Source organism: Phytophthora infestans, genomic scaffold (genome assembly GCF_000142945.1).
Source record: "Phytophthora infestans T30-4 supercont1.11 genomic scaffold, whole genome shotgun sequence".
NCBI classification, from domain to species: Eukaryota; Oomycota; class Peronosporomycetes; order Peronosporales; family Peronosporaceae; genus Phytophthora; species Phytophthora infestans.
This window is the reverse complement of record NW_003303748.1, coordinates 459,826-484,055: the sequence shown is the minus strand read 5'-3', so window position 1 is coordinate 484,055 and position 24,230 is coordinate 459,826. Positions and strand designations below refer to the sequence as shown.

Here is a 24,230-nt window from a genome sequence, read left to right as displayed (position 1 = left end):
TGGTCTCCGAAACTCGAACTAATGTGACTTTGTTCGGGATCACAACGGACAACACATGGTCTACTATTTATGCTCGAAACTGTAATCATATTATGTACGTGCGTGTACCAAATACAGATAATCCTCTTAATTATAATACCGCAAAGAGTGATATACTAACATAGAAGACTCGACGAGAAGCTACATGAGGTAGGGAGATATCATGAGAGTACAATGTATGTTTTCAGAACAGGCTACAAGTACATATTTAAGGAGCTGGAAAGCAATGGGTCACGGTCGGTCAATGTCGCGCTGGTGGGATGTATGCTGCTTCATTGCCCCCTTAGATATAATTGACTGAAGTGAGCTGGCCTGGCGATTATCATGCACGCTAGCCATACCCATCTGAGTCTTTCGATTTTCGAGCGTGCCGGTACTAATACATGTAGTACGAGCAGAAGCACAGATAACCACAGATGTCTGTATCCTAAAGCATCATCATCGTATATCATAACGGAGGGGGTCCTTAGATTCTATCATTAGCAAGAGGAAACACATTTCCTGGACAAACGAGAGGAATAGTGACTGCTTGTGCATTCGCTTTTTTATAAACTATGGGTGTGAAGCGTACATGTATACAATCTCGAAATATTTGCTCAATAGTGTTTGACTGGGACTAAGTCTCGTACAGATTCTATTTAAAGAAAAAATAGAAGCTGTCGGGTATCATTGATGAGAGGATGAGATGATCTGTAAATTTCCTCAACGCAGGCTGGGCTGTAATGTGTCGATGTGCAAGTGAATAAACGTTTCATCTTTTCGTTCCCGCCTGTTAGTAACAGGCTGTTGCTTCTGCTCTCAAAAGTCTATCGAGCTGACATGTAGGGAGTGAAAAAGCGTGCAAATCAAAACGGAGAAGACCCACTGAGGTCGCCTGGCGAGCGGATGCGAGGTCGCGTAGCCGCAGCGCGGGGTGCCCGCGAAGCAGGGCCGTGCGGTATTTGCGGAGGCGGGCCCAGCACCGATCTTTCCAGCGAGCCGAGCATTGCACTCTCCAGGTGAGAGAATCTTTTTATTGCCTTTCGACGTGAAGCGGAGCAAATCGAAAGATGTAAGGTCCTCGTTTTTTTAGGATGGTAAGGGAGGTGCATTTTACAATGTTAAGTTAATAATTAACCCTTAAAATTGCCTTCAATAAGATGGTACTTTTTCAGTTGGGCGCAGCAACGAGAGCCAAAGTCGACTCGTTCAGTACCGGGACACAAAACACTTTTAATACCGGTATTGTCCCGGTGAAAACGGCGAGGACAGCACCGAAATGCATTTTACAGATGAGCCCTTCGGTAGTAATCCCTTCTCTTAGAATACCCTCCGACAGAAATAAAAAATCGGGCACCTAAGATAGTATTCGTTATAAGGAATACAAAAATTAACCAGAAATGACTGTTCTGAGGTAGTTAACTATGGGATAGTCACTATTGTGCAGCACGTATGCTCTGCAGTATCCTATTTTAATCCCACTAGTGTTTTTTGCCAATATATAGTGGAGGCAACCGTCTGCGCTGCACGTAAAATGCAGTTATCGTCCGTGTTTTGTCCGTCTTTGCCGGATGGCGTTACAGCAACCTTAATACAACGCTACGACAAGAATTAGAGCAACCTTATTGCCTAAAGCAATCGCCAATTCTGGGTAATTTATTATAAATGACACCTACGTCCGTTTAAATAACGGGACCTTCGCTCTAGATTTAGAGATCAAATTCAGACGTCACACATCTAAAACACAAAATTGTGTGTCCCACATCGTGAGCAATTCATGATTTTCAGATGCAACAGAACAACAGACCCACTCCATCCTTGGACGAGAGATCTCTAGCCCGGGCGCTGCTACGCGCGAGGATCAACGAGCTTGCGGACATGAAGTCAAAGCTGGAGAGTATGACCACAAGCCTGGAACAGCTACTAAGACTTCGACAGGACTTTCAGTCGCGGGTTGAAGAAAGCGAAGAGCGCAATTACGAGTTGGCAACGACGTTCGATGGCGAAGGTACTGCTCTAAATGCCCATGACGTGATGACATTCGAGGTTCTGCTGGAGATGATCATCAACAGACTGAAGCGCTAGTGTAACAGGTCAGGAGAAAAGTATGACAGGCTGTATTAAGTCATCAACAATTTTGAGTCGAGCTACCTATTTGAGCTCGTCTTCTAGCTTTTGTTGAATCTTCTTGGTCTTAAGTGCATCGGAGCTGCTCAAGATATTCTCTTTATTTAGGTTCATGATAACCCACAGCATCCCCAACCGCGTTACCTTGATGTCACGATTAGATACCCCGTAGTTCTGCTGCTCCACATTCCCAAAGAGATAGTTGTGAGCTTGTGCGACTACTAAGACACCACAACTAGCTCCGTCAGGTTGTTGCTGAGCTTCAATCCATTCAATCGGATCAATAATAAGCTTCCGTTCGACCATCGAGGCTTTATGCCACCGTAGCACAAACCCACGTAGGCCTTCCCTTTCTTCACCGCTCTCGTAATTTTGGTTTTTGGTATTCCTACCCAGACTTTTTCCATCGCACTGCGATACCCTTCATCAATCAGAGGCTCGTACACGTAGACGTGTAGCCGCGTCGTGTTTTTGTAGTTTTCAGAATGATGATAACAATGCCCTAGTGGTTCGCTTTCAAATCTACAGGATTGACGATCAGCATGACTTCTCCAACTAAAATTCGCGGTGTGGTAGGCCATCCCGCGGCCCACGTAAGTGATGATAATCCAAATGCACCCTCAACCGAAGCTACAATTGTTTCGAGCACCAAACACACATCCAGGCTAATCAGTAAGGTTGCTTTATGAACACAATGGGTTGCTGTAAGGGTTGCTTTAAGGGTTGCTTAAAGAGCAAGGTACCAGGTCCAACGTACCTAAGTGATACCCGAGGTTGTTAGTCCCATGCCTGAAGTTTATCGCTAACGGCTCGCCCCATCGCTCAAATGTTAATGTCTGAACCTTTGTCTGCATGACGATGCCGCAAGTGACCTCCATCTGGTCCTGAATGACGAGGACATCACTCCCTTCAAGTTGGCGAAGAGCCTGCAACATGTATTTCATTCGATCTTCGCCTGTGTTCGGCCCCATGATGCTGCGTATGAGGCTTCGTGTCTGCTGTGGTGTCACTTTGCAGCCTATACATCTCAAACAGAAAAGAATTAGCACCATACTATCGATAGGCTATTACCATTTTCCACAACGCACCGATGCGATTATTCAGGAAATTTGTAATGTGTGCAGAGGACACGCGGGCATCAGCCAAAGTCTTCACGTCCTCGATATCTTGGTCATCGAGTGGCAGCGTCTTTGTTGTGAGATACGATGAAGCTTCAGTCTGGGAGGTAGGGTGCGTGTGCGTATGGTTCTTAACATCAAGTCCATGAGAAAGTTAGCGTTATAAGGCAAACAGATTGGTGAGCCTCGCTTTTTCTCGTACATCGTTTCGTTTGACAATCGCATACGTGTTGCCCACTACCCGTGTTACGGCGGCAGTTAACCGCGCTTGGCATCCGCAGCATCGTGATTTGCAGTTACGATGACCCTAAGATCGAGATTCTTGTGAAACACCATGTGCACAACGATAGGCTATGTACGTCCACTCAAAAGCAGTAGACATTTGATCATCATGCACCCTGTAAATTAACAAGAAACACGAGCACGCTCAATACAAAATGCCAAAAGATAGAATTAACAAATACAAATAGCAAACCGCGAACTTGTTGTAAAGATCCGTCTTTTCAGAGCTCCGCACACGAAACTTCAGGTTGTACTTCGCCTTGTACTTCTTAAATTCACGCTCAAACACTCCACGACTCCAGTGGACCAGACGAAAATGACGGCACCGTATTCTTAATCTTGCCTCGTTATCTGACCAGTGGCTGCACCTCTTCTAGGTGCGCACTCGCACGCATCCCTGGATAGTATTTACCAACGTTTTCATCATGCCCCCTATCCCCTCCGTTGGATGGTTCGCTCAGCGTTTCCAGCTTCCGTTGCTTTGGTAATGGACCATCATATTTAAGACAGACATGCGAGTTGCCATCAATCAGCAACCTTATTTTTAGCAGTATTGGCGAAATTTGCGTACGGTGTGTGTCGGTCGCGCGTTTCTGTTTCCAGTCTTCTGCATCCCCGTTTGCTTCTAATGCCGTTTTGGAAATGAGCGGCTCGAGTCGTTCGTACTTAATGAGTACGTTTTGAAAAATATTTAAATTACGCCTGGTAATTTTTAAAAACGCTTAATGCAACCAAAAACATATATAGCGACCCAACATGTCTCAGATTTACGGTTGCCGTAGCGACTCCGGATATGCTCTTTCTAGTGAGGGTTCGCATGGAGAACAAAGCGGCCTCGTTCATGTTTAAAATGTTTAGTAGTTCGTATTCCTTTAGTTTTCGGTGCAGGTCGCTGATCGAGGCGTCCACAGCTGATCCACCCTCACCATAGCTCTTAATGCTGCGGAACCCACGTCGACGGTTGAACCTTTAAAGCCACATATTTATGATGGTTAGCTCGGAAGTTGCCTCCGGTGTATTACTACGCTTCAGTAGCTAGACGGCTCCTTGAGGTGGCCGCTGCGGCAGCGCCAAGATTACGTGAGCCCCCTCGGCTCAGCTGTTCCTGCGTGGAGTGGGTGGCAGGAGCTAATGGTAACCAATTATACGATATATTTGATGGTAATAGTACTATTTTTGATTTCAAATATCAATAGTAGCTCAGTTTTTTTAAGTTAACATAATATTTTATAATTACCTCAGAGATTTGGAAAATACTAGATGCTAAATGATATTTTATAATATTTTCCCACCTAAGTACGTTTCTTGCCACCTTTCCCTCTGCTAAATGAAATTAGCAAAGAACACTTTCGATCAGGTTCGAAAACAGCAGTAGTGATGACAGGCTTCAAAGCTGACGAGTGATTGTTAAAGTATTTCATTGTAACTCAGACAAAGCCGATCGAGATGGAAAACAGCAAACGGTTGAAGTCAGTAGAGCTAAATCTAGTATTTGTCCTTATTCTCTGCCGATAGCCTCGTCCACAATGTGTGTCTCAGAAATCTGCAAGCTGTGACGCTAGATTAATGCGCTAAGCAGTGCTAAGTTGGCACTGCCAACCAAGGGTTAACGGAAACTCCAAAGTCGGTGAAGTTAATATAGTGATTATATATTACCTGGTAAATCAACTAATATATTTGTTTCTACCAAATATTATCATCTTGCCGGTAGACAAAATAATATTATTAAAAAATGCTTAAAATGAGTTAAAACGATTTTCTATTTTCCAAAGATTGCGATATCGATATTTATCCACCAATCATACGTCGTTAAACTTGACTAGCTGAAGTATTACTAATCAGCCGTAAGGAAAATCAAGTCCGGGGCAATACAGCTAGGTTGATGTTGTGTGTTGGTTTTAGACTACTAAGCGCACTATCAAGCGTCACAGGCTGCTGATTTATGATACGCACGATCTGGACGAGGCTATCGGCAGATAACAAGAACAAATATTTTGATTTTTTTCGCTCTATCGACTTCAAACAGCTGCAACCATTTGCTGTTTTTTATTTTGATCGGCTTTGTCTGTTTCATTGTGAAATACTTGAGCAAATACTCGTCAGTTTAAAGCTTGCCATCACTACAGCTGCTGCTTTAGAGCCTGGCCGAAAGAGCTCATTAGTAAGCCTTGGTTCACAGAGAGTAAGGTGGCAATCAACGTACTAAAGTGGGAAACATCATAATAATATCATCTAGTATCTAATAAATTTCACATCTCTGAGTTAATATAAAATTTGTATGTGAGCTTTGAAAAAGTGAGCTACTATTGATATTTAATATCGATAATTCAACTATTACTATCAAAAATATCATATGATATTTGGCTACTATTAGCCAGTGCTGGAAAAACCACCAGGCATTTTGGTTCTACTACCAGGTATTTTATGGTTCTTTGGTTTATGTGAATCTGGTGTGAATGGTTGAATGTCACTTTGGGCTCAAAAGAAAAGAATATCACTTCAGACAAACCAAGTGTATGCTTGGCTTTGCTTCTTGTGATGTAGAGCTGTACAAGTAGGGACCACCAGTCGAAAGATCAGTCAAGCTCTTCGCTACTGAAGTGGGGCTGAAGCTGCCATCATTCGTCGGTACGACAGCGTAAGAATGTGCAATATTTGCTGTTTGTTCATATCGTGTGAGCCTTGAAGCCTAGAAATGTGCTGGCAAGTGTACACTAGCTGCTTAATACTCAGACGGACCGTACATTCCGGCAAGGAAGTCGCCAACATGACGTCGTTTGACACTCGGCAGGCTACTGTGAAGGAGGTGACTACGACTGCGTCTACCGTCGGGTCTGGGCTGAGCCCAGACGATGGTGTAGCTGAGCCTGAACTTCACGGAGGTGCTGCGAGACTACTCGGTGCATATCTTTACTGAGCATGTGCTCAAGCGGATTCTGTCGGATGGCTACATGCAGCTTGCAGCGTGCATGTTAGTGATTCGTGAGCAACGTAAGAAGCGTTGGCAAGGTGGACGAGAAGTTAACGGGTGTTTATTGTGTAAGGATCGACGTGCGTCAAGGCATGTGCTATAAACATCAGTATAAGACAACCGTGTACGAGATGAAAAAAATCTGAGCAAAGCTGATCGTGGCTATATCAACGCATGTCTTGCCACCTTGATCTGCTTTTACCGCTGACGTCGAAGCGGCTGCGGACTTGCGAAGTGCCAAACTGTATCATAAAATTCAAAATTGCTATGAGCTCTGTAATAACACGCAGATAGAGGTTTGAACATACCTGGTTGAATCGACGGTGAATCCGGTGTCTTCGACAGCTCCACCAAGGTAACCTTTTGACCTCGTAGCCCAATTTTTTTTCTTTTCTTGGGGAAAGCGTCTGTCGTTGTGATTCGAAAAAGGTCGTCTGTCTGGGTCTGGGATCAGCGCGAACGACTGTACTTTAATCGCTTCTAATACGGTAGCATAATTGGTCTCTTCGGCGATGGAAGCTACGTCAGCAGCTTGCGGGGATCCAGCGTAGTCTGGCGCGCTGCCCTCACGAGTAATCGGTGGATCATCATCACCTTCTAGTTCACAGAGCACTGACCTCCAGTACGCAAAAGCAGTATCCGGCCCGACGACGCGCTCTACTCCGGCATCTTCTTCGGGCTCGCAGCATTCAAAACAATCGTCGCGATCTCGAAGTCGCGTGCGCTCCGTTGGGTCGATGAGTCGGGTAGCTTTGTCGCTCTGACAGGCGTCGCGCTCGGCATCAAATTCCCGTACCTTCTTGCGAACTAGAGCAAGCTTTCTTGCCTTTTCTGGGGACATTTTGTTCCTTTTGGCGGTGTGAATTAAGGCCAATTCGCTAAAGTAGCGCTCTCACGCTGCTGTGTTGACAGCAATAGACAGGATTTCGATTGCAAGATCTGGTAACTTGCTTTCAGGCATCTCAGAGCGCATACATTTCCAGTAAGAATGAATCGAGCTGAAGTCTGCGAACGATAGCAATGTTTTAACCTCATCCACGATCCACTTGTGCAGGTCTTTATACAGCCTAGACGTGTCCTTGCCGAGATTTAAGCGCCTAAAATAGTACACCCCCACGCGACACAGAGAGCCAACTGAAGTCAGCGGTGTCTTGTTCAGGGGGTTCTTGCCGGCTTGCTTGTGTGTGGGTGCAAAACGAGTGCCAGAATCATAAGCGGTTGCTCGCACTGGTGCCATCGCTTTTCCACTTCGCGAATAAGATTTTGGCTACCGTACCGATGCTTCGCAAACCCAGCATAGATATCAAGATAGCACACTACGACGTCTGACATGGTGTTTTCGTCACGCTGAAGCTTTAAAGACGCATAGGCAAGAGGACGCACGACCTCTTCGGCGTCTGCAAGCGAGACCTAGAATGTCCGATCAGCATACACTCGTAAAGCAGCTGGATAGTCACCAGCGTCTCTGAATCTCACCTCTTGCATCTCCAGCGCACTGCGAATCCTCAGGAGCGACGCGAAGCATCCGTGCATGCTATTCCATCTTGTTTCGCACAGCTGCTTCAAGTGTAGCTTGTAGCCGTAGGTATCTCTCATACACACGTTGGCTTCGACTAGCCACTTGGCCGACAATGCATTTAGGGTGTTGACAGCATCCGACGCCTGCTTGATAACTTGGGCGTAGTTGGACTTGAGTACGGCCTTCACCAAATTATTCAAATCGTGCGCAAAACAAATTCCGAAAGCAATGTGAGGCCAACGGATGCTCAATATTCTCCGAGCTCGACCGCACCGCCTCGCATTATCAGTAGCCACAGCTTTAATTCTCCAGCCGTCCTTCTGCATGCTGAGCATCACCCCTCCATTTGCTCGGCGATGGCGACACCATCATGCCGGGAACCGATGGCAAAAAGACCGCTGACTAATACAAAGCCGAACAAATCCAGCTGACACCCTAGTAGGTGTGCACGTGCGATGTTCTGCCATACATCCGACAGAAAGCTAACGCGACCCCCAGTGTTGTCTTGGGACTTTCTAAGTGTTGAATTCTCATGGGTTTCACAAGCCAATGCGTATTCATCAAGAATTGGCCCACCTAATGTGTTGCGCCGTGGGAGGGGATCAACACTACCACTCATTTTGTTTGCGTGACGAAGAAGACGAGCCGTTGACTGGCGCTCAATAAAACGGTCGGGCAAGCTGTTGTATGCTTGGAATTCAAGAAGTAGACGCTGCAAAACTTTAGTATCGTCTTCTTGTGTTATTCCAGCATAAAATTCGTCAATCCGCTTCTGTCGTTTTGGCTTTAGCTGCTGAACTAACGCGTCGTAATCAAAGGCTAAGCGCCGCGCTGCCGTTGTCGCCTGCTTCATGATCGGATCGATTCGAAGCCAAAGTGGCAGTGCTAGTAGCTTTTGCGAAAGCAATACATCCATTACAGCGCTTTAGATGGCTCTTAAAGCTCTCGATCCTTTCTTTTATTCTTCTCGGTTCAGGTATACTGTATCGCATCCGGCTGCCTGGAGGCCTCGTATTCTTGGTCACAATACTGGCAAACGTGGCACGAGCGGCCGTTCCCGCAATCAATTTCAATATTTTTAAACTCCTTCACTCGCGGGATGCCCCATACGCGGCAGGGGTTCTGTTTCAGTTCTCACGCAGATCGACAGCTTATTTGGAGAGGAGAGGGTATCTAAGACTGAGAAAGGGGAGTCCGTGCGGTGAGTGTGAATTGTGCTAAAATATAAGCATTAAGATACGTCTGTCTCCCTCGATACTAGTACTAGTACCGACCGTCGTGTACTTTTGTCAGCTCTCAACCTGGTCGGTTTAAAACCCAGATTTCGACCAGGTGGCCCATGGTGGAACTGGTTTTTTGACCTGGTTGATCCATGGTTTTTGTAAAACCAGTAAAACCAAAACCCAAAAAACAGCCAACACTGTATTAGCCCCTGCTGCCAACACACCACACCAGCCTTCCCGTCACATCCTGGAGGCCTCACCGTGATAAGTAATACTTCAGCTAGTCGAACGCTAACGCCATATCATTGGTGAATTTATTTCAATTCCGCAATATCTTAAAAATATAATATCGTATTAACTAATACTAAGTCGGATCCGGCATCAATGACGGATGATAGAGCGAAGTACACTTAGATTCACAATCTAACACTCTACCGCATTGATGAAGTCGTAGCAAGGTAGTCGAAGGGGGCCATAATAATATTATTTTCCTCTGAAGAAAATATTAGGTAATACTTTTTATATTAACTGGTCTGCCAGGTAATATTTTCACTCACCGATTTGGTGCTATCATTAACCCCTGTTTTTCCCTCGCCGAGGTTATTAAATTAAAGGATGTGGCGCTGTTTCTGACGCATTTCGACATTCTGTCTTCCCTATTCTACTACTCTCCGTCTTCACCAGGCTGCACAGGGATCGATGGCCTCGCTTATCCAGCTTCAACAAAATCTTAAGAGTAGACATGGAAGGATTCCTTACTTTTCGAGTTTAGCTAAAAGGTCACCAGAGCTTTAGCAGTTAATTATCTCTCCATATTACACTAGTGGCTTGGCAATGTTCTGTCGATATGCTCAGCTGGAAGCGCGCATATCACTTTTATTCAGTCCTGACCGAGTACAGTTAGTGTTTTAGAGAGCTAGTACCCACGGAGCACACCCCGGGCCAGACTAAGTGAGTATCACCGTTGTGTGAAGACGCCCTGTGCTACTTATACAAAAGCGGCTTGTTGAATGAATGGCAGAACAAGTGCGACGCCAGTGGTCAAGTTTATTCGATAGCTGCTGCTCTCATTACATTGTGCAAGGCGAACAACGCCTACATCGTACCAGTGGTCCTGACAAGAAGAGCAATAGTCACGACAATCCACGTTCTCAGGGACGCCGTTTAAACGCCAATAATCGCAACAACAATCCTTATAACAGCTATCGTCAGCAACATAGACAATGTCAAAACCGCGCCGGGGAAACGGCACCAACAACGGCATAGAATCTAGCAACAAAGTGTACTGCATATTCCGCCGGATCGCTTTCCATAACACCCGAGACTGCCGGGCGTTCGCCACGATAACCGACTGGAGAAGCAGCATCGCCAGGCCGGTCATAAGTGGTGGCAACAGGGAAGTCATTGCTCGGGGGAAGGGGGGGGTCAGGTAGTCGTCGCCAAGAAAAGACTCGAGTCGAGCCGCATGGTGAAAATACGGAAAGCCCAGGCGACGTGAAGTACACGCCAAGCAGAAACCCCTTATGCGCTTCCACCAGTGAGAGTCAATGGTTAAGATGGAGCACGACGTGCTTCCGGATAGCCGGTGCCCATGCAGCATCACACGGTATGACATCATGCAAACCGTAAAGGCTCAGGTTGGATAACACAAACCAACCAGTATCTCGTTTGGTCGCTGGAAGCCCCCCAAGAAACGGGGCGATTACAGTTTGCTTTCGTAGCCTCAGCTGAAGAGAGACTCTATTGTTATCCATCCCGTTGAAATTCTTGCGTCATTACGTGATGAAATAGTGGTTGGGTTAGATTTAATGACAGCTCTCGGAAAGGTGATTTCCATTGGAGTCGGCACTGCGTGTTGCGATGGTAGTGACTTTTCTAACGGAGCTAGTGGGGCCGCGACTAAGACGCCTCGCTCTGTTGCATTAGTGTGGGTAGCTGAGAATAATAGCGAGAAACTACGCGCGGCATAGAAAACAGCTTTAACCGTGTGGATCTTGTTCCAAAGCTAGCGAGTATTTAAATCTTCACTAAAACGAAATTACGTTGGTGAAGGACGCAGCACTGAGTAATAGCTTGCTTTAATTGAATAGACAGCATAATCAAGTGCGACATCGAGCTGATACTTGAAATCTGGACGGGACCTGATGATGTTGAGTAGCTTCAAGTAAACTGTTACAGACAGATTGGATCTGTCTACGATCTTTGTTGCGGTAAAACGCTTCCATCGTGCGTAGTAGAGCTCTAAACTCTCCAGCGAGCCCAGTGCGTGGGAGTTACGAATTCCCGCGTAGAATATCTGCACCGCCAAATTCACTCGAAACCGATAGATGTGGTGCTTGATGCACGATCGCCTACACCCAGCATAACGGATGATCAATTGCGCTCAAATAGTACATATTGTCTCTTAACGGACCGGCGAAGGCCACGCGAACCACATTAAACGGTCCATCCCCGTTCGGCATTGGCGTTGATTGGAGGCGTCCATAAGCTTTTTTCTACAATGCAACTTGGACTTCTTGCTTCGCATACAGAGCTGCACGTGCTTTGTCACGTCCTTCTCCACGACCGATAACCAAAACGTGGACACCGATCTGAGCTCCTTTTGCTACCGGGATATGATAAGTAGCTAAGATACAGCTCGACCAAACAGCTTCAAAGAGAGGACGGCACCACCACACCCTTCCGGAAAATGCAAACGAGCTGCTTCTAGCGGGGACCGAAGTAAAAATTCGAGGTTATGCTCGTTTGGCTCCAGTCGTGCGATAATTGCGCGGTAGCTCAGATGGTGTCGCATCATCACTGCACCAACAAAATCGTATTCTTCTTTTTACACCGCGTAAGGTACTTCCTCTATTGCATACTTCACATACTCATAGCCAAATCTTGGACGGCATCTGCCACAATATCATGAGGTAGACAGAGCGTAATTACTGGGCGTGTCCGAGCCGCTAGACGACTGGGAAACTTAAGCTAAATAAGAATATAGAATGCTCAGGCACTGGACCTTTTCATGCCGCAGCAATCGATCCGTAATTTAGGGACATCATATGAGCTCCAGGAAAATACTCCACAGAGAGACCATACTCCTCGAGCAACCTCTTCCAACGCTTGACACGAAGAGAGTTTTCTGGCGGATGCAGCAAGCTCTTGTGATCGGTGTGAATGGCCGCGGTGAAAAACAGCGTGATTCACTTTTTTTAGATTTTCTACGACGGAGAGTAGCTCCCACCCTACTAGTGCTGCGTCTCGGTGAGCGTCCGAGAGAAAGAGACCAACATACGTTTGCCTTAAATGATTAGCCTACCAATCTGACGACCACCCGTGCCGACAAATATGTGAAATGTGCGGCTATAATCTGGAAATGCGAGCCTGACATTGCGTGCTAGCGCTGCTTTATCTCCTTAAATGCTGCTGCGTTTTCGGGTGTCCATCTAAGTGGCATTTTTTATCGGGTTAAGACGTGCATAGCGTGTCGACTGGTTAAGTGACATCTCTCGATAATTTGTTTTGTGTATCGTACTGAGAGATCTGGGAAGCCATGTCATCTGCGCCAGACGACTAGCAAGCTTGCATGAAGCGTACCGTCGGCGAATTACCTTTCGTCATCGTGTATCTCGACGACGTTCTAGTCCTCTCAGAAAACGAGAATGATCATTTGGAGCACTTACGCATCCAAAATCGCTGAGCAATATCAGATGGGCAAGTGCGTGGTGATGATTTTGCACGTTTAAATGGCCCAGGTGTTCATGCCACGACTGCCTCGCTAGTCATCAGTGCTGCGCCAGGTATTGCTTTACTCACAGAGCTCACCCCATACATAGGTTAATTTAGTTTAACCCACGATGCTTCATATGTGACTTCGCATGCGCTGGAAGCCATAATCAGCACTTAGCTGTTTGTTTTTGTTAAAAAAAAACGCGGACTGAGAGATACGTACCCTCACTACGTAATTTTGAAAGCACGTGCTTCTGTAGCATAAGCGATAAAAAAACGGTAGCAAATATTTCGTCCTAAAAGCCTCTAATGGCGTTGAAGTCGCTCATTACGGAGTTTTAGAATAATTTCAGAGGTAAACATGTAAATCTTGAATGGATTGGTAAAAGTGTTTCCTTTAGGATTTTGAGAATTAGAGTTTGATTTCCAGAAATATTTGATTGACATGGTGCGTGGATCCGGCACTCGGGCTGCATGGTATCCTCTGCATGTATTTGTATCGCTGCTTGGTTTTGGTCGCCAAAGTGGTAAGCTGTCAGTATACGTTTTACCTAGTCAAATTAGTTTCTGTTAATTACTGTGGTATGAAATAAGAAAGCAGCACATTTAAGAAAAAAACCTCGGCCGAAAAATACAGCAGCTTTCTACTCCATTAATTAATCTTTATAGCTGCTCTACGTATCTCTGTGGTAGAATTTATGCGTCATTTTTTAAGTGGTCACCCTGTCAGGAACAGTTTTGATTTTTTTGTAAACTTCATGTGCATTATTCAATAAAAATACAACGTCGGCTCTCTTGAAGCGTGTGGTCGTGATGACCCTATACTGTCGTCTTGTTAAGCCAACTACGGCCCAACACCGTCGGGGATGACGAGAGGTCGGAGCTCGTTTCCGACACGGAGCATGTAGAGAACACGCTATAAGTGGACGGCCCGAAGAGTTGGTCACGCGCTGCCCTGGACGCGCTGGCGTGTAGCCCCTCCAGCATACAGGAGGCACACACCGACACCTTATGACGCACGAGCGCACTGCTCGACGATAGAAAACTCAGGCGCTTCTTAATAGAACACGGCATGCAAAGGTCACCCAGACAGATGCGGCACTTGGTGCTGAACAGGCCGCCGGCCTTCGATCGGCAGGTCACACATACGTGCCGGGGTGTCGGCAGTTTGACCGAGTCGGTTCCTAGTCGACGTTCCTCTCTCTTTTGCTGCAACATCCACGTGAGTTTCTTCATCTGGCCGCAATACGCGTAGCGCAGTGGCGCCAACATTTGAGCGGCAGTGTTTCGCATCAAGATCGAACGTGGGATAGCACCTCCAGCGTCGATTGTGCCGGAAGAGTAGTGCTCTACCGTGTCGGGACTGGTTTGCCGGAAAAAGCTACATATTGACAGCCGGCCACGTACTTTGTGTGGCCGGTCGATTGTTTGGGGGAAATGCACCGAGTGCATGAGGTGATAACCGATACGGTCTCCTCTCTGCCCAAGTTGTACCATACCCGTGGCCTCCATGTAGACGTAGTCTCTGTTCTTAACAAGGCCCGACTTGTGTAATGGTAGATCCGTCTCCATCCACTTGATGACGAGCGAGCAGAACGGGTCGTCCATTGAAGGCTCTACAATGGACGCCAGCACCGCGGCGCCGCTGACGTCGTCGACGTATGAAGATTTGATACGCATGAGCTCAAGTGACGGGTTCACGACACCGAACATGACGTCTTCGAGGTTTCCGACCAATGTGCCGGCACTGAACATGACCGGCAGCTCGCAGACAAAATACTCGGTATCGTCATCTTCGGCGTTCGTACGACTGGCCTCGGTTGAGTTGCTCGAATGCTTGCGACCCCGACGCGCCATGTCACTCTGCGATCGTTCCGCGTAGACGCGTAGAGCTTCCTTGGCCTTGACCACCTTCCAACGGCGATCGTCCACCTTGTCGAGTCCCACGGCCGAGTGTCTTAGATATTGCCGCAGATTATCGGACACGAAGGCTTGCGCCAGTGCCTCGAGTTGGGACCAGTCGCCCATAGTGAGCGCTACCTCGTCGAATGGGCTAGTAGTGAATCGCTCGTGCTTTGTCATTTTTTACCGGCACACCTATGAGATGGAGAGGTGATTCGCAAATGGTAGGACGTGCCGATCGTTGAAGGCAGTTCGGAACTCGCGTTACGTTCAAGCGCGGGCGATGCATGCTGGATAAAGCGAACTTGTCTTAGCGCTGGTCACGGTCTTTTTGTAACTCAGCAAACGCCAGTGCAGGTCACGCTGCTTCAGTTTCAACGTGTCTGTCACGCTTCCACATGGATAGGCATATCAGACGGAGACGATGTGTGCCGGACCGGCACTGCCGGTCGAGAGCTCCATTAAAATAACAATGAAGATGACGGGCATCTGCGCTATGTTAGCGTTTCATTTTGCACTGCACTTACTGGTAATTTGATTTGCAAGAGAACCAACGGACAAAATTGTGGCAAATAACAGCAATTTGCTAGTCGCGCGACAGGAGCTTACTAAAATCAAGTGTAAACTAGCTACTGAGCTTTTCGGTGAAGTTGCACTTTAGGGACCTCAGATGAGACGAAGATCAAGTACAACGTAATCGCCTGGAATGAGTATCGGATCTCCACCGAAAAGGATATGTAGGTCTGCATTGTGACAGTGCAGCGTGGCTGCAGCCTGCAGCTCCTTCGGCAGTTTTTTTGCCGCGTTGAAGTGTGTCGGCGGAACAAGCCGAGAGGCAGCGATCGCGAACAAAGATTGCTATGTGCCGTGAAGCTTCTGCTCCGAGCAGGCAGAGTAAGCGGTCCTGTACAGGCCCCCGGGTTTCCCGCGACCGACACCTCTTCTTGGCAGATTCGCAAGGACATCTAAGGTAGCTGTTGACAACTAACTAACCTCAATTCCAACTGGATAAAGAGCGTTGCACGGTGGTCAATAGGTTTCCAGTCACTTGACCGCCGGCACAAAGGACGGTTGGTAGCGAGTGCCTTTTTTTTGGCCTGTACCGGTACCCATAATCCATTGGCTGTGATAGCAATGCACTTGCGAAATAAATGGTGTTCTCTGGTCTCTTCTTCCGTGTACATGTACCTTCAGCTACTACCGCTCGTCTCGGACTCGGACGTCGCAGACGAAGTGTGTCGGTTGGCAGGGTAATTCTCTAGGATCTGTGCGCGCGCAGCTTCAGACGCGTCCGATTTGCTGACCTCCGCAAGGCAAAGCGCACAGAAAGTGACTTTCCTCTTGCTCAGCAGCATATCAGGCGTGACGAAGCTGATTTTCTTGTGGATTTTACAGCTGTGGCACACGTAGCCGAAGCAGAGCTTACATGTAGCGTCGGTCTTGCCGAAATCGCCGATCTTCCGGCCTGTGATCGAGGCCTGGCACGACACGCACTGTACCTTTTTATTGGGAGTGCCATGCAGACGGAACTCCTTGTATTTCTTCTCTAACATCCACGCGAGCTTCTTCATTTGTCCACAGTGTGCGTATTTAAGCGTCGACAAGAACGTGGTGGCCATGTTGGGGATCACGAGACGACGCACGAGACCTCCCGCGGGGTCCATGATTCCCGTGACGTAGATCTCGGTAGTGTCTTCCGCAATCTGGCGGAAAACCCCGCAAATAGACAAATTCCCGCGAATACGGTGCGGCAACTCGTGTGTTTGCGGGAAATTGATGGAATGCAACAAATGGTAGCCAATCCGCTCGCCCGTTGGCAACTCGAGAATATCTGTGGCTTCCGCGTAGATATAATCGCGGTTCTTGACCAAGCTGGTGTTGTGTAGTGGGATATCGAGCTCCATCCACTTGACCACAAGAGACTTAAACGGCTCGTTTAGTGTCGGGTCTTCCACGTTCGCCAACACTGCGGCGCCACTCAGGTCGTTGACATACGACGCCTTGATCCGCATCACCTCCAGTGTCGGGTTTACCACTCCAAACATGACATCTTCGAGCTGTCCGGGGGCCGTGCCCACACACAACAACGAAGGCAACTCCTGGCTGTCTTGGTTATTATTCGGAGCAGGTTTCTCCATATACACACGCGCTGTTTCGCGAGCCTTGACGAGCTTCCATCGCGGCGAATCGAGCTGGTGGGTAGCGTGTTTTAGGTACGACGTGTATCGTTCCAGACCGGCCTTAACGAGGGAATTGACCAAGTCGTGTAACTGAGCTTCATCCGACGGACTTAGCGGCACAGTTGGGAACGGGTTCACGACGAATCGTCCCCTCATTGTGTAGAAACGAGCAAACTCGGTGTTGTCTCGGTGGCAAGATGAATAATGAAGGAAAAAGCAGCGCCACCCGTTAGTGCTGAAGACATTTTTTTTAATTATTATTTGACCATAGTACAAAAGCCAATCAGCCCATCCTGACTGTCCCAACAACGCCTTGAAGTGCCAGAGGGATGGAACGCTGACGTTGCGCACTGTACGCCACGAAACGTTGACACTGTCCGCACTGCACCGCACTTGAGGCCGGTGATCCCTTGGATTTTTTAGGATGGAAAACTGAACACCTTGCCACGTAAGAGCAGGTCCATCTACACGTCGTTTTGTCATTTAGAGGGCCTGAAATAAAAGAGATTATTAATTATGCAGCACAGCAGCACTTTTAAAATCTCATTCTGGATTAACAAGACGTCACCCACCTCATCGATGCATCCAGGACAAATCGTCAGCTTTCAGAGTCACAACAGCAATTCCATGTCCACGAAGCGCTGCTCATCAGATCGGATATAACTTATTTGCGATCTGACCCGCTTCATGACGAAACCGAATTTTGAGAGATCTTGATGAGTCTTCAAAAACTGTTTTTCTTTATATTCACCATCATTTGAGGTTTTCGTCATTTGCCTGTTCGAAGCATACCGGAGTACTGGACATGATACCGCTGCAAGCGCTGGTCCCATGTCGACGGCGGTTGCTGCAAAGGTATGGTCCGAAATGTAGCCGGTTGGACACGTCGTGTGTTGCATGGGGCTGTGGCTTGCGTGTCACCAGTATCGACTGGGAAGGTGACGAGCGCTTTTTAAATTTGGATCAAATCTTTGAGCCTTAGAGTCCGTTTACCCTTGGTCAGTATGCTCAAAGAGGTAAGCACTGAAAGTGATCCTTTCGCCTGTCATATGCTTGCAGCCTAGTTGTTAACTGGAATAACTATCAAAAAGTATTAATTTCGCTCAAACTCGGGGGTCTACTTATAAAATCGGCCCGCAAGTAGATCGAAACCCTGCTGCTCGTGGCAATGCTTTTCAATAATACGGATGACTGCATGCCACTGGCAAACATTTGAGCATGTAAAATATTGACAGAGCTGAAGCTTGCACGAGCTTTGAAAATGAATGCGATATCCACCTTGTTGAAAATGCGATTATTTGGGATGAAGAAAAAAATTCTGCTCTGAGAACGTCAAAGTTTCTTTAGTCCGGTGTTCCAAAGTTGGAGATGACGACAAACGGTCGATTCTTTTTTACTCGGACGAGACGTCCATTAAGCGCCTATTATATGGATGTCCCGTCACCCCATACATGAGCCGCAGGCCTGTGTCAGATTCCGGTAGATGTACATGACGATATTAATAGGTACATTTTGGCAGTCATCAATCCAACGCCAAAAGATTTCCTGAGCAGCGCGTACGCTGAGTTCCTATAACGGATGGCTTTCATACTTCTAATAAGATTCACAAAATCAAGAGGACATGCATTCGCACTTTAGTGACGTCACAAATTTGGGCAAATTTGATCAGATCTACTGATAAAGAACAAATACTTTTCATGTGCAGTGGGCGAATAGTCAGTTTTGGTCCGATCTATAAAAAACAGAGGCGAGCTGCGTTGATTAACCAATTATGATTGCATTCCAGCCTGGAATTTTGGGCTTTGATCTTCACACTACTATTAGTCGAGGAATAAATAACGGTGTACAGCTCCTGGATTCCAGGAGCTGTACACCGTTATCTATTGTGGTGTGAAGATCGAAGCTTACAAAATATTGGGATTTTAAGTAACTTACTATCCTGCTGTCCATTTTTGTGAAGTCGGGTACTGTAGCCTCATGCAATTGGGGTGCCGCTATCTTCTGTTGTGTCAGGCCAAATAGTTAATTTTAGTAAAAATTAGTGTAAAGAAAGTTGAATATATATTAATTCTCGATCAAAAAGCTCCAGCATCCACCAAATAGTCCGAGATCATGCTTCGCGTGTCAACACTGTCCGATGATATGGATGACTGCATGCCTGAGTGCATGTGTCCTGCGTAAATTCTCCCGCTGGCAAGCATTTGAGCGCGAGCTACATCGACGGAGCTCATACTCGTCACCTCACTGATGCACGCCGTGCAGAACGTCACTTTCCGTTGTGACAACAGCAAGTCTGGGTCCACGAAGCTGAGCTTCCGCACGATCTTGCACGCGTGGCATACGTAGCCGAAGCAGAGCTTGCACGTGTGGTCACTCTTGCCAAAGTCTCCGAGTCTGCGACTAGTGATCGGGGTGGAGCACGTCACACAAATATTCTTCTTGTTCGGGGCTCCATGGAGCTTGGACTCTGCGTATTTCTTGTCCAACATAAACGCGAGCTTCTTCATCTGACCACAGTAGGCGTACTTTAGTGTACAAAAGAAGACACCGACCATATTGGGCACTGCAATTCTCTTGATCATATCACCACCTGGGTCCATGACGGCAGTACCGAAGAGCTCCATTGTATTAGACCCAACTTGACGCCAGAACGCCATAGCCGACATGTTACCGCGAATACGATTGGGGAGATCAGGTGTCTTGGGGAAATTTACTGAGTGCATGAGGTGGTAGGCCAGACGTTCACCGTTCCTCCACTTGATGAACCCCGTAGCATCGATGTAGACGTAGTCGCGGTTCTTAACGAGGTTTATAGAGGCGAACGGGATATCTATCTCCATCCACTTGACGATCAGAGCTTGGTAGGGCTCTTCCAGAGACGGTTCGACGATACTGTCGAGCACAGCCGCGCCGCTAAAGTCATCAACGTATGACGCCTTGACACGCATCGACTCGAGTGTGGGACTGACGAGGCCGTACATTAAGTCATCGAGCTTGCCTTCCTTGTTCCCTGCCCCAGATCAACGGTAAACCGTTTCCACTGAGATTCTCTCCGGACGAAGCGGTAACTTGACGCTCGACGTACATTTTGATACCTTGGCGCTGCTTGCAGAGTTTCCAGCGACGTGGGTTCACTCCTTTGTTCTTCTCGTCCTGGTACTTGGTGTATTTTTCAAGATTGGACATGATGAGACAGTTGGCCAGGTCTTTAAGTTGGGCATGGTCATTCTCAGTCAGAGCTAGCTCTGTGAACGGGTTCACAATGAATCGTCCTTTCATTATAGCTGTCGAGTAATCGGTGGTTGGCTTTGCAGGTGGGAAGAACGACGCGAGTCGAGAACTGACGACAGGGTATGTTTGTTTTTCGTCGGTCTTGAAGCTCGGCGACTATAATCAGGATAAGACACTGCAGTATTTTGCTGCGATAGGCTAGAAGGTGTAGGACGCAGGATAAGAAATAGCTTCGATCAACATAAGGGCTCACTTTGTCCTCAACCGTTTTATTTTCGAATTGTTATTGTTCTTATGTAGCATTTATTCTCTTTACCAGCCTGCAAAATATAATTATTAACCTACATATTTTATTTCGAAGTATCATTAATATAATTAAAAGTAATATAATTGGGGGAATCATAAGAGAATCGAGCTGGTATTACTAAAACGCTACAGCGTCTACTACATGAGCTGTAGTAAGCACTTAAGCTAAATACTACTTCAGAGTATTCCCAATTCGTTAATAGTTACACCTGAGGTCAACATTTGTTGGCAAACGCATTTCACTTCCACCTTCACATTACCACAGCTAAAAGTCAAAACTAAGGTCCTAGTCTTGAGCTAGTCACGTCTATATCTACTGTGCACTCGCGTACGAGTATTCTCCGCTGTTGTCGTCAGATGACATCGTTTGCTCGACGCTGGCATGGTTCACCTTGTGATGCTTGAGCATCATGGCCCGTGCGCAGTCCACGGAGCTCACACTCGTAGCGGAGCTGGTGCACGCCGTACAGAACGTCACCTTCCTCTGAGAGAGCAGCAGATCCGGGTCCACAAAGCTCAGCTTTCTAGAGATCTTGCATGCGTGGCACACGAAGCCGAAGCAGATCTTGCAAGTGCTGTTACTCTTGCCAAAGTCTCCCAGCTTGCGGCTAGTGATTGGTGACGAGCATGTAACGCAGATGCTCTTCTTGTTAGGTGCACCGTGCAGCTTCGAGTCGGTGTAAGCCTTCTCCAACATGAACGAGAGCTTGCGCATCTGTCCACAGTATGCGTACTTTAAGCTGGAGAGAAGCACGTTGGCCATATTGGGCACCACGAGCTTACGGATCAAGCCGGCATCGGCCGGATCCATGACGCCGGTAGCGAACATTTCCATTGTGTTGGGGCCAATCTGACGCCAGAAGGCAGTGACGGAGAGGTTGCCACGCACACGGTTCGGTAGTGTGTGAGTCTGTGGGAAGTTGACCGAGTGTAGCAAGTGGTAGCCCAGTCTCTCCCCTTTGGAGTTAGTGACGTAACCCGTGCCTTCGAGATAGACATAGTCACGGTTCTTAACCAAACTGGTCGAGTGGAACGGGATGTCAAGCTCCATCCACTTGATCACTAAAGACTGGAACGGGTCCTCTAGTGTAGGAAGCACCACGGCGTCCAGTACAGCTGCACCGCTAAAGTCGTCGACGTATGACGCCTTCATACGCATCGTCTCGAGGTCTTCACTGATAACTCCATAAAGGAGATCGTCCAGTTTGCCTTCCATGGTACCGACACAAAGGATCATGGGTAGACCAGAACCCGTCGGCTCGTTACCCGAAGCGGCAGCGGCAGCAGCAGCCTCCGGGCGTTCCGTGTACACTTTGAGCTTTTCTTTCTCCTTGAGCGGCTTCCAGTGCTGCGGATCGACTCGACGAGTTGTGCCGGACATGTACTTCATACAGAGCTGTAGGTTGGATGTGATGCATTGGTTAGCCAAGTCTTCAAGACTGGTACGGTCTGCGGGAGTCAGGTTGAGTTCTTGGAACGGGTTGATGATGAATCGGCCCTTCATCTTTGAGTGTGGAAGTGCTAGGAGCTGAGCAAGTCGAGGAATGGAGAGCGGAACGATACTCGACGTTGCGACGAGGCATAGGAGCCTGTGACTCCACAAGCCAGATTAACACACTACTATGTAGTACAGCTGGGGGTGATGGCCGAATGACATCTGATGGTGCCCAAGTTATACCGGGTAAGATCCCGTAGCACTCAAAACCAACCTCTAATCTCGACTTTATATCAAGAAACGCATCAACCCGCAGCTGGACGGCGTCTTCCTCTCCCTGTCGTCGACAGTGTCGGAACGAGTCAAGCACAAGTGCGTGACTCCAGATGGAGATGAAGTAAGTCAAGGCATCATACACCGTAATGGCCCTGCAATATGATACATGCTGTCTTGAGGTGAGGCCGGTAAGGTACAGAAGACCAATCCTGACGAGTGATCTTTTATCGTTTCAACGAGGATGATGCAACAATTCGTCGCCAACAAAGGAATAACTGGACACAGGAGCTCGAAACGCTAGTGTTTGAAGTGGTACAGGCATCGCTGAAACAACTGAGGTTCAGTACCGGCGTAATTTTATCTTATAGAAAAAAGAACACAAGAAAGCCGATCGAGAGCCCGCGGAGGAGGAGAGTTCCGTGCTGTAAGCGCCGGAAGACAGCGCTCTGTCAGCGCTAGAGTTCGTGTCGTTATGTCGCTTTCTAGCCATCAAATTAGCCCTCGCGACGTCAATTGCATTCATGCTTGTCACTTCACTAATGCACGCGGTACAGAACGTCACTTTGCGTTGCGAGAGCAGCAGATCCGGGTCTACGAAGCTCAATTTGCGGACGATCTTGCACATGTTGCACACAAGACCAAAGCACATCTTGCACGTACTGTTGCTCTTGCCAAAGTCTCCGAGTTTCCGACTAGAGATCGACGATGCGCACGTGACACAGACGTGTTTCTTGTTCGGAGCACCATGCAGCTTGGACTCTTCGTAGCGACGTTCGAGCATGAACGAGAGCTTGCGCATCTGTCCGCAATACGCGTACTTTAAACTCGACAGGAACAAACTCGCCATGTTTGATACCACGAGTCTACGCACCAAGCCAGCGTCGACAGGGTCCATGACACCGGTCGCGTACAACTCCAAGGTGTTAGGTCCGAGTTGCCTCCAGAAGGCGACGATAGAGAGGTTGCCTCGAACTCGGTTCGGTAATGAATGGGTTCGAGGGAAATTTACTGAGTGGAGTAAGTGGTAACCCAGACGTTCTCCTTTCGAGTAAGTAACGTATCCTGTGCCTTCCAGATAGACGTAGTCGCGGTTCTTAACCAGGTTTGTCGAATGGAACGGGATGTCCAGCTCCATCCACTTGATCACTAAGGATTGACACAGGCCTTCCAGTGTAGGCAACGCCACCGAGTCGAGCACTGCAGCTCCACTGAAGTCATCGACGTACTTTTGATGAAGTTTTCATCCGCATCGTCTCAAGATCTTCGCTTATCAAACCGTACATCAAGTCGTCTAGTTTGCCCTCTTTGGTGCCGACACATAAGATCATTGGTAGTCCCGAGCCTGTCGGTTCATTCCCAGCAGCGGTAGCAGCAGCTACTCCTTCCGGTCGCTCGGAATACACTTTGAGCTTCTCCTTCTCTTTGAGCGACTTCCAATGAGCTGTGTCGACTCTGCGTTTGTTGTCGAAATACTTCATACACAGCTCGAGATTGGTCGAAATACACTGGTTCGCCAACTCAACAAGGCTCGTGCGGTCGGATGTGGTCAGATGGAGTTCTAGAAACGGGTTGACAATGAATGGGCTCTTCATTGCGACGAACGAGAAATGATCTTGGTTTGTAGTGGTCGTGAGATAGTGAAGTGAGCGTGGGGCTACGTTAAGCACGTCGAAAGAGAGACGCAACAGATGACACGACGCAGCCATCTGACAAGAAATGTCTGGGTATGGCACTGTGTCTCCCCGCGATGATGTGTGGAGTTGATTGTCGACACCATCGGCATGGCTGAGATTAACGTCGTGACATCCACCAGACTCTCTGGCAGAGAGTGCTCCTTATGTCATGGATATGATAGCAAACCCTATCGATACAAATCTTTGGAGATCAAGCAGGACACTTCAACGTAAAGCTCACTTCAACATGCAGCA

The 24,230-nt window shown here is 47.6% G+C and overlaps 5 protein-coding genes across 5 annotated transcripts; all 5 read right to left on the bottom strand.

The window, feature by feature from the left end:
* Positions 1-13,791: 13,791 nt before the first annotated feature.
* On the bottom strand, positions 13,792-15,054 carry PITG_07412 (uncharacterized protein; the record flags this gene model as incomplete). The annotated part of the gene is made up of 2 exons (XM_002904394.1): positions 13,792-14,765; positions 14,835-15,054. 2 exons carry the CDS (start codon positions 15,052-15,054, stop codon positions 13,792-13,794), a joined length of 1,194 nt encoding a protein of 397 aa, XP_002904440.1.
* Positions 15,055-15,999: 945 nt separating this feature from the next.
* Positions 16,000-17,235, bottom strand: PITG_07411 (uncharacterized protein; the record flags this gene model as incomplete). The annotated part of the gene is made up of 1 exon (XM_002904393.1): positions 16,000-17,235. The coding sequence occupies one exon, from the start codon at positions 17,208-17,210 to the stop codon at positions 16,065-16,067; it is 1,146 nt and encodes a 381-aa protein (XP_002904439.1).
* A 1,863-nt stretch (positions 17,236-19,098) lies between these two features.
* On the bottom strand, positions 19,099-20,385 carry PITG_07410 (uncharacterized protein; the record flags this gene model as incomplete). The annotated part of the gene is made up of 1 exon (XM_002904392.1): positions 19,099-20,385. The coding sequence occupies one exon, from the start codon at positions 20,033-20,035 to the stop codon at positions 19,130-19,132; it is 906 nt and encodes a 301-aa protein (XP_002904438.1).
* Positions 20,386-20,812: 427 nt separating this feature from the next.
* On the bottom strand, positions 20,813-22,126 carry PITG_07409 (uncharacterized protein; the record flags this gene model as incomplete). Its single annotated transcript, XM_002904391.1, has 1 exon — positions 20,813-22,126. One exon carries the CDS (start codon positions 22,093-22,095, stop codon positions 20,905-20,907), a length of 1,191 nt encoding a protein of 396 aa, XP_002904437.1.
* Positions 22,127-22,642: 516 nt separating this feature from the next.
* Positions 22,643-23,919, bottom strand: PITG_07408 (uncharacterized protein; the record flags this gene model as incomplete). Its single annotated transcript, XM_002904390.1, has 2 exons — positions 22,643-23,448; positions 23,525-23,919. 2 exons carry the CDS (start codon positions 23,892-23,894, stop codon positions 22,643-22,645), a joined length of 1,176 nt encoding a protein of 391 aa, XP_002904436.1.
* Positions 23,920-24,230: the final 311 nt, after the last annotated feature.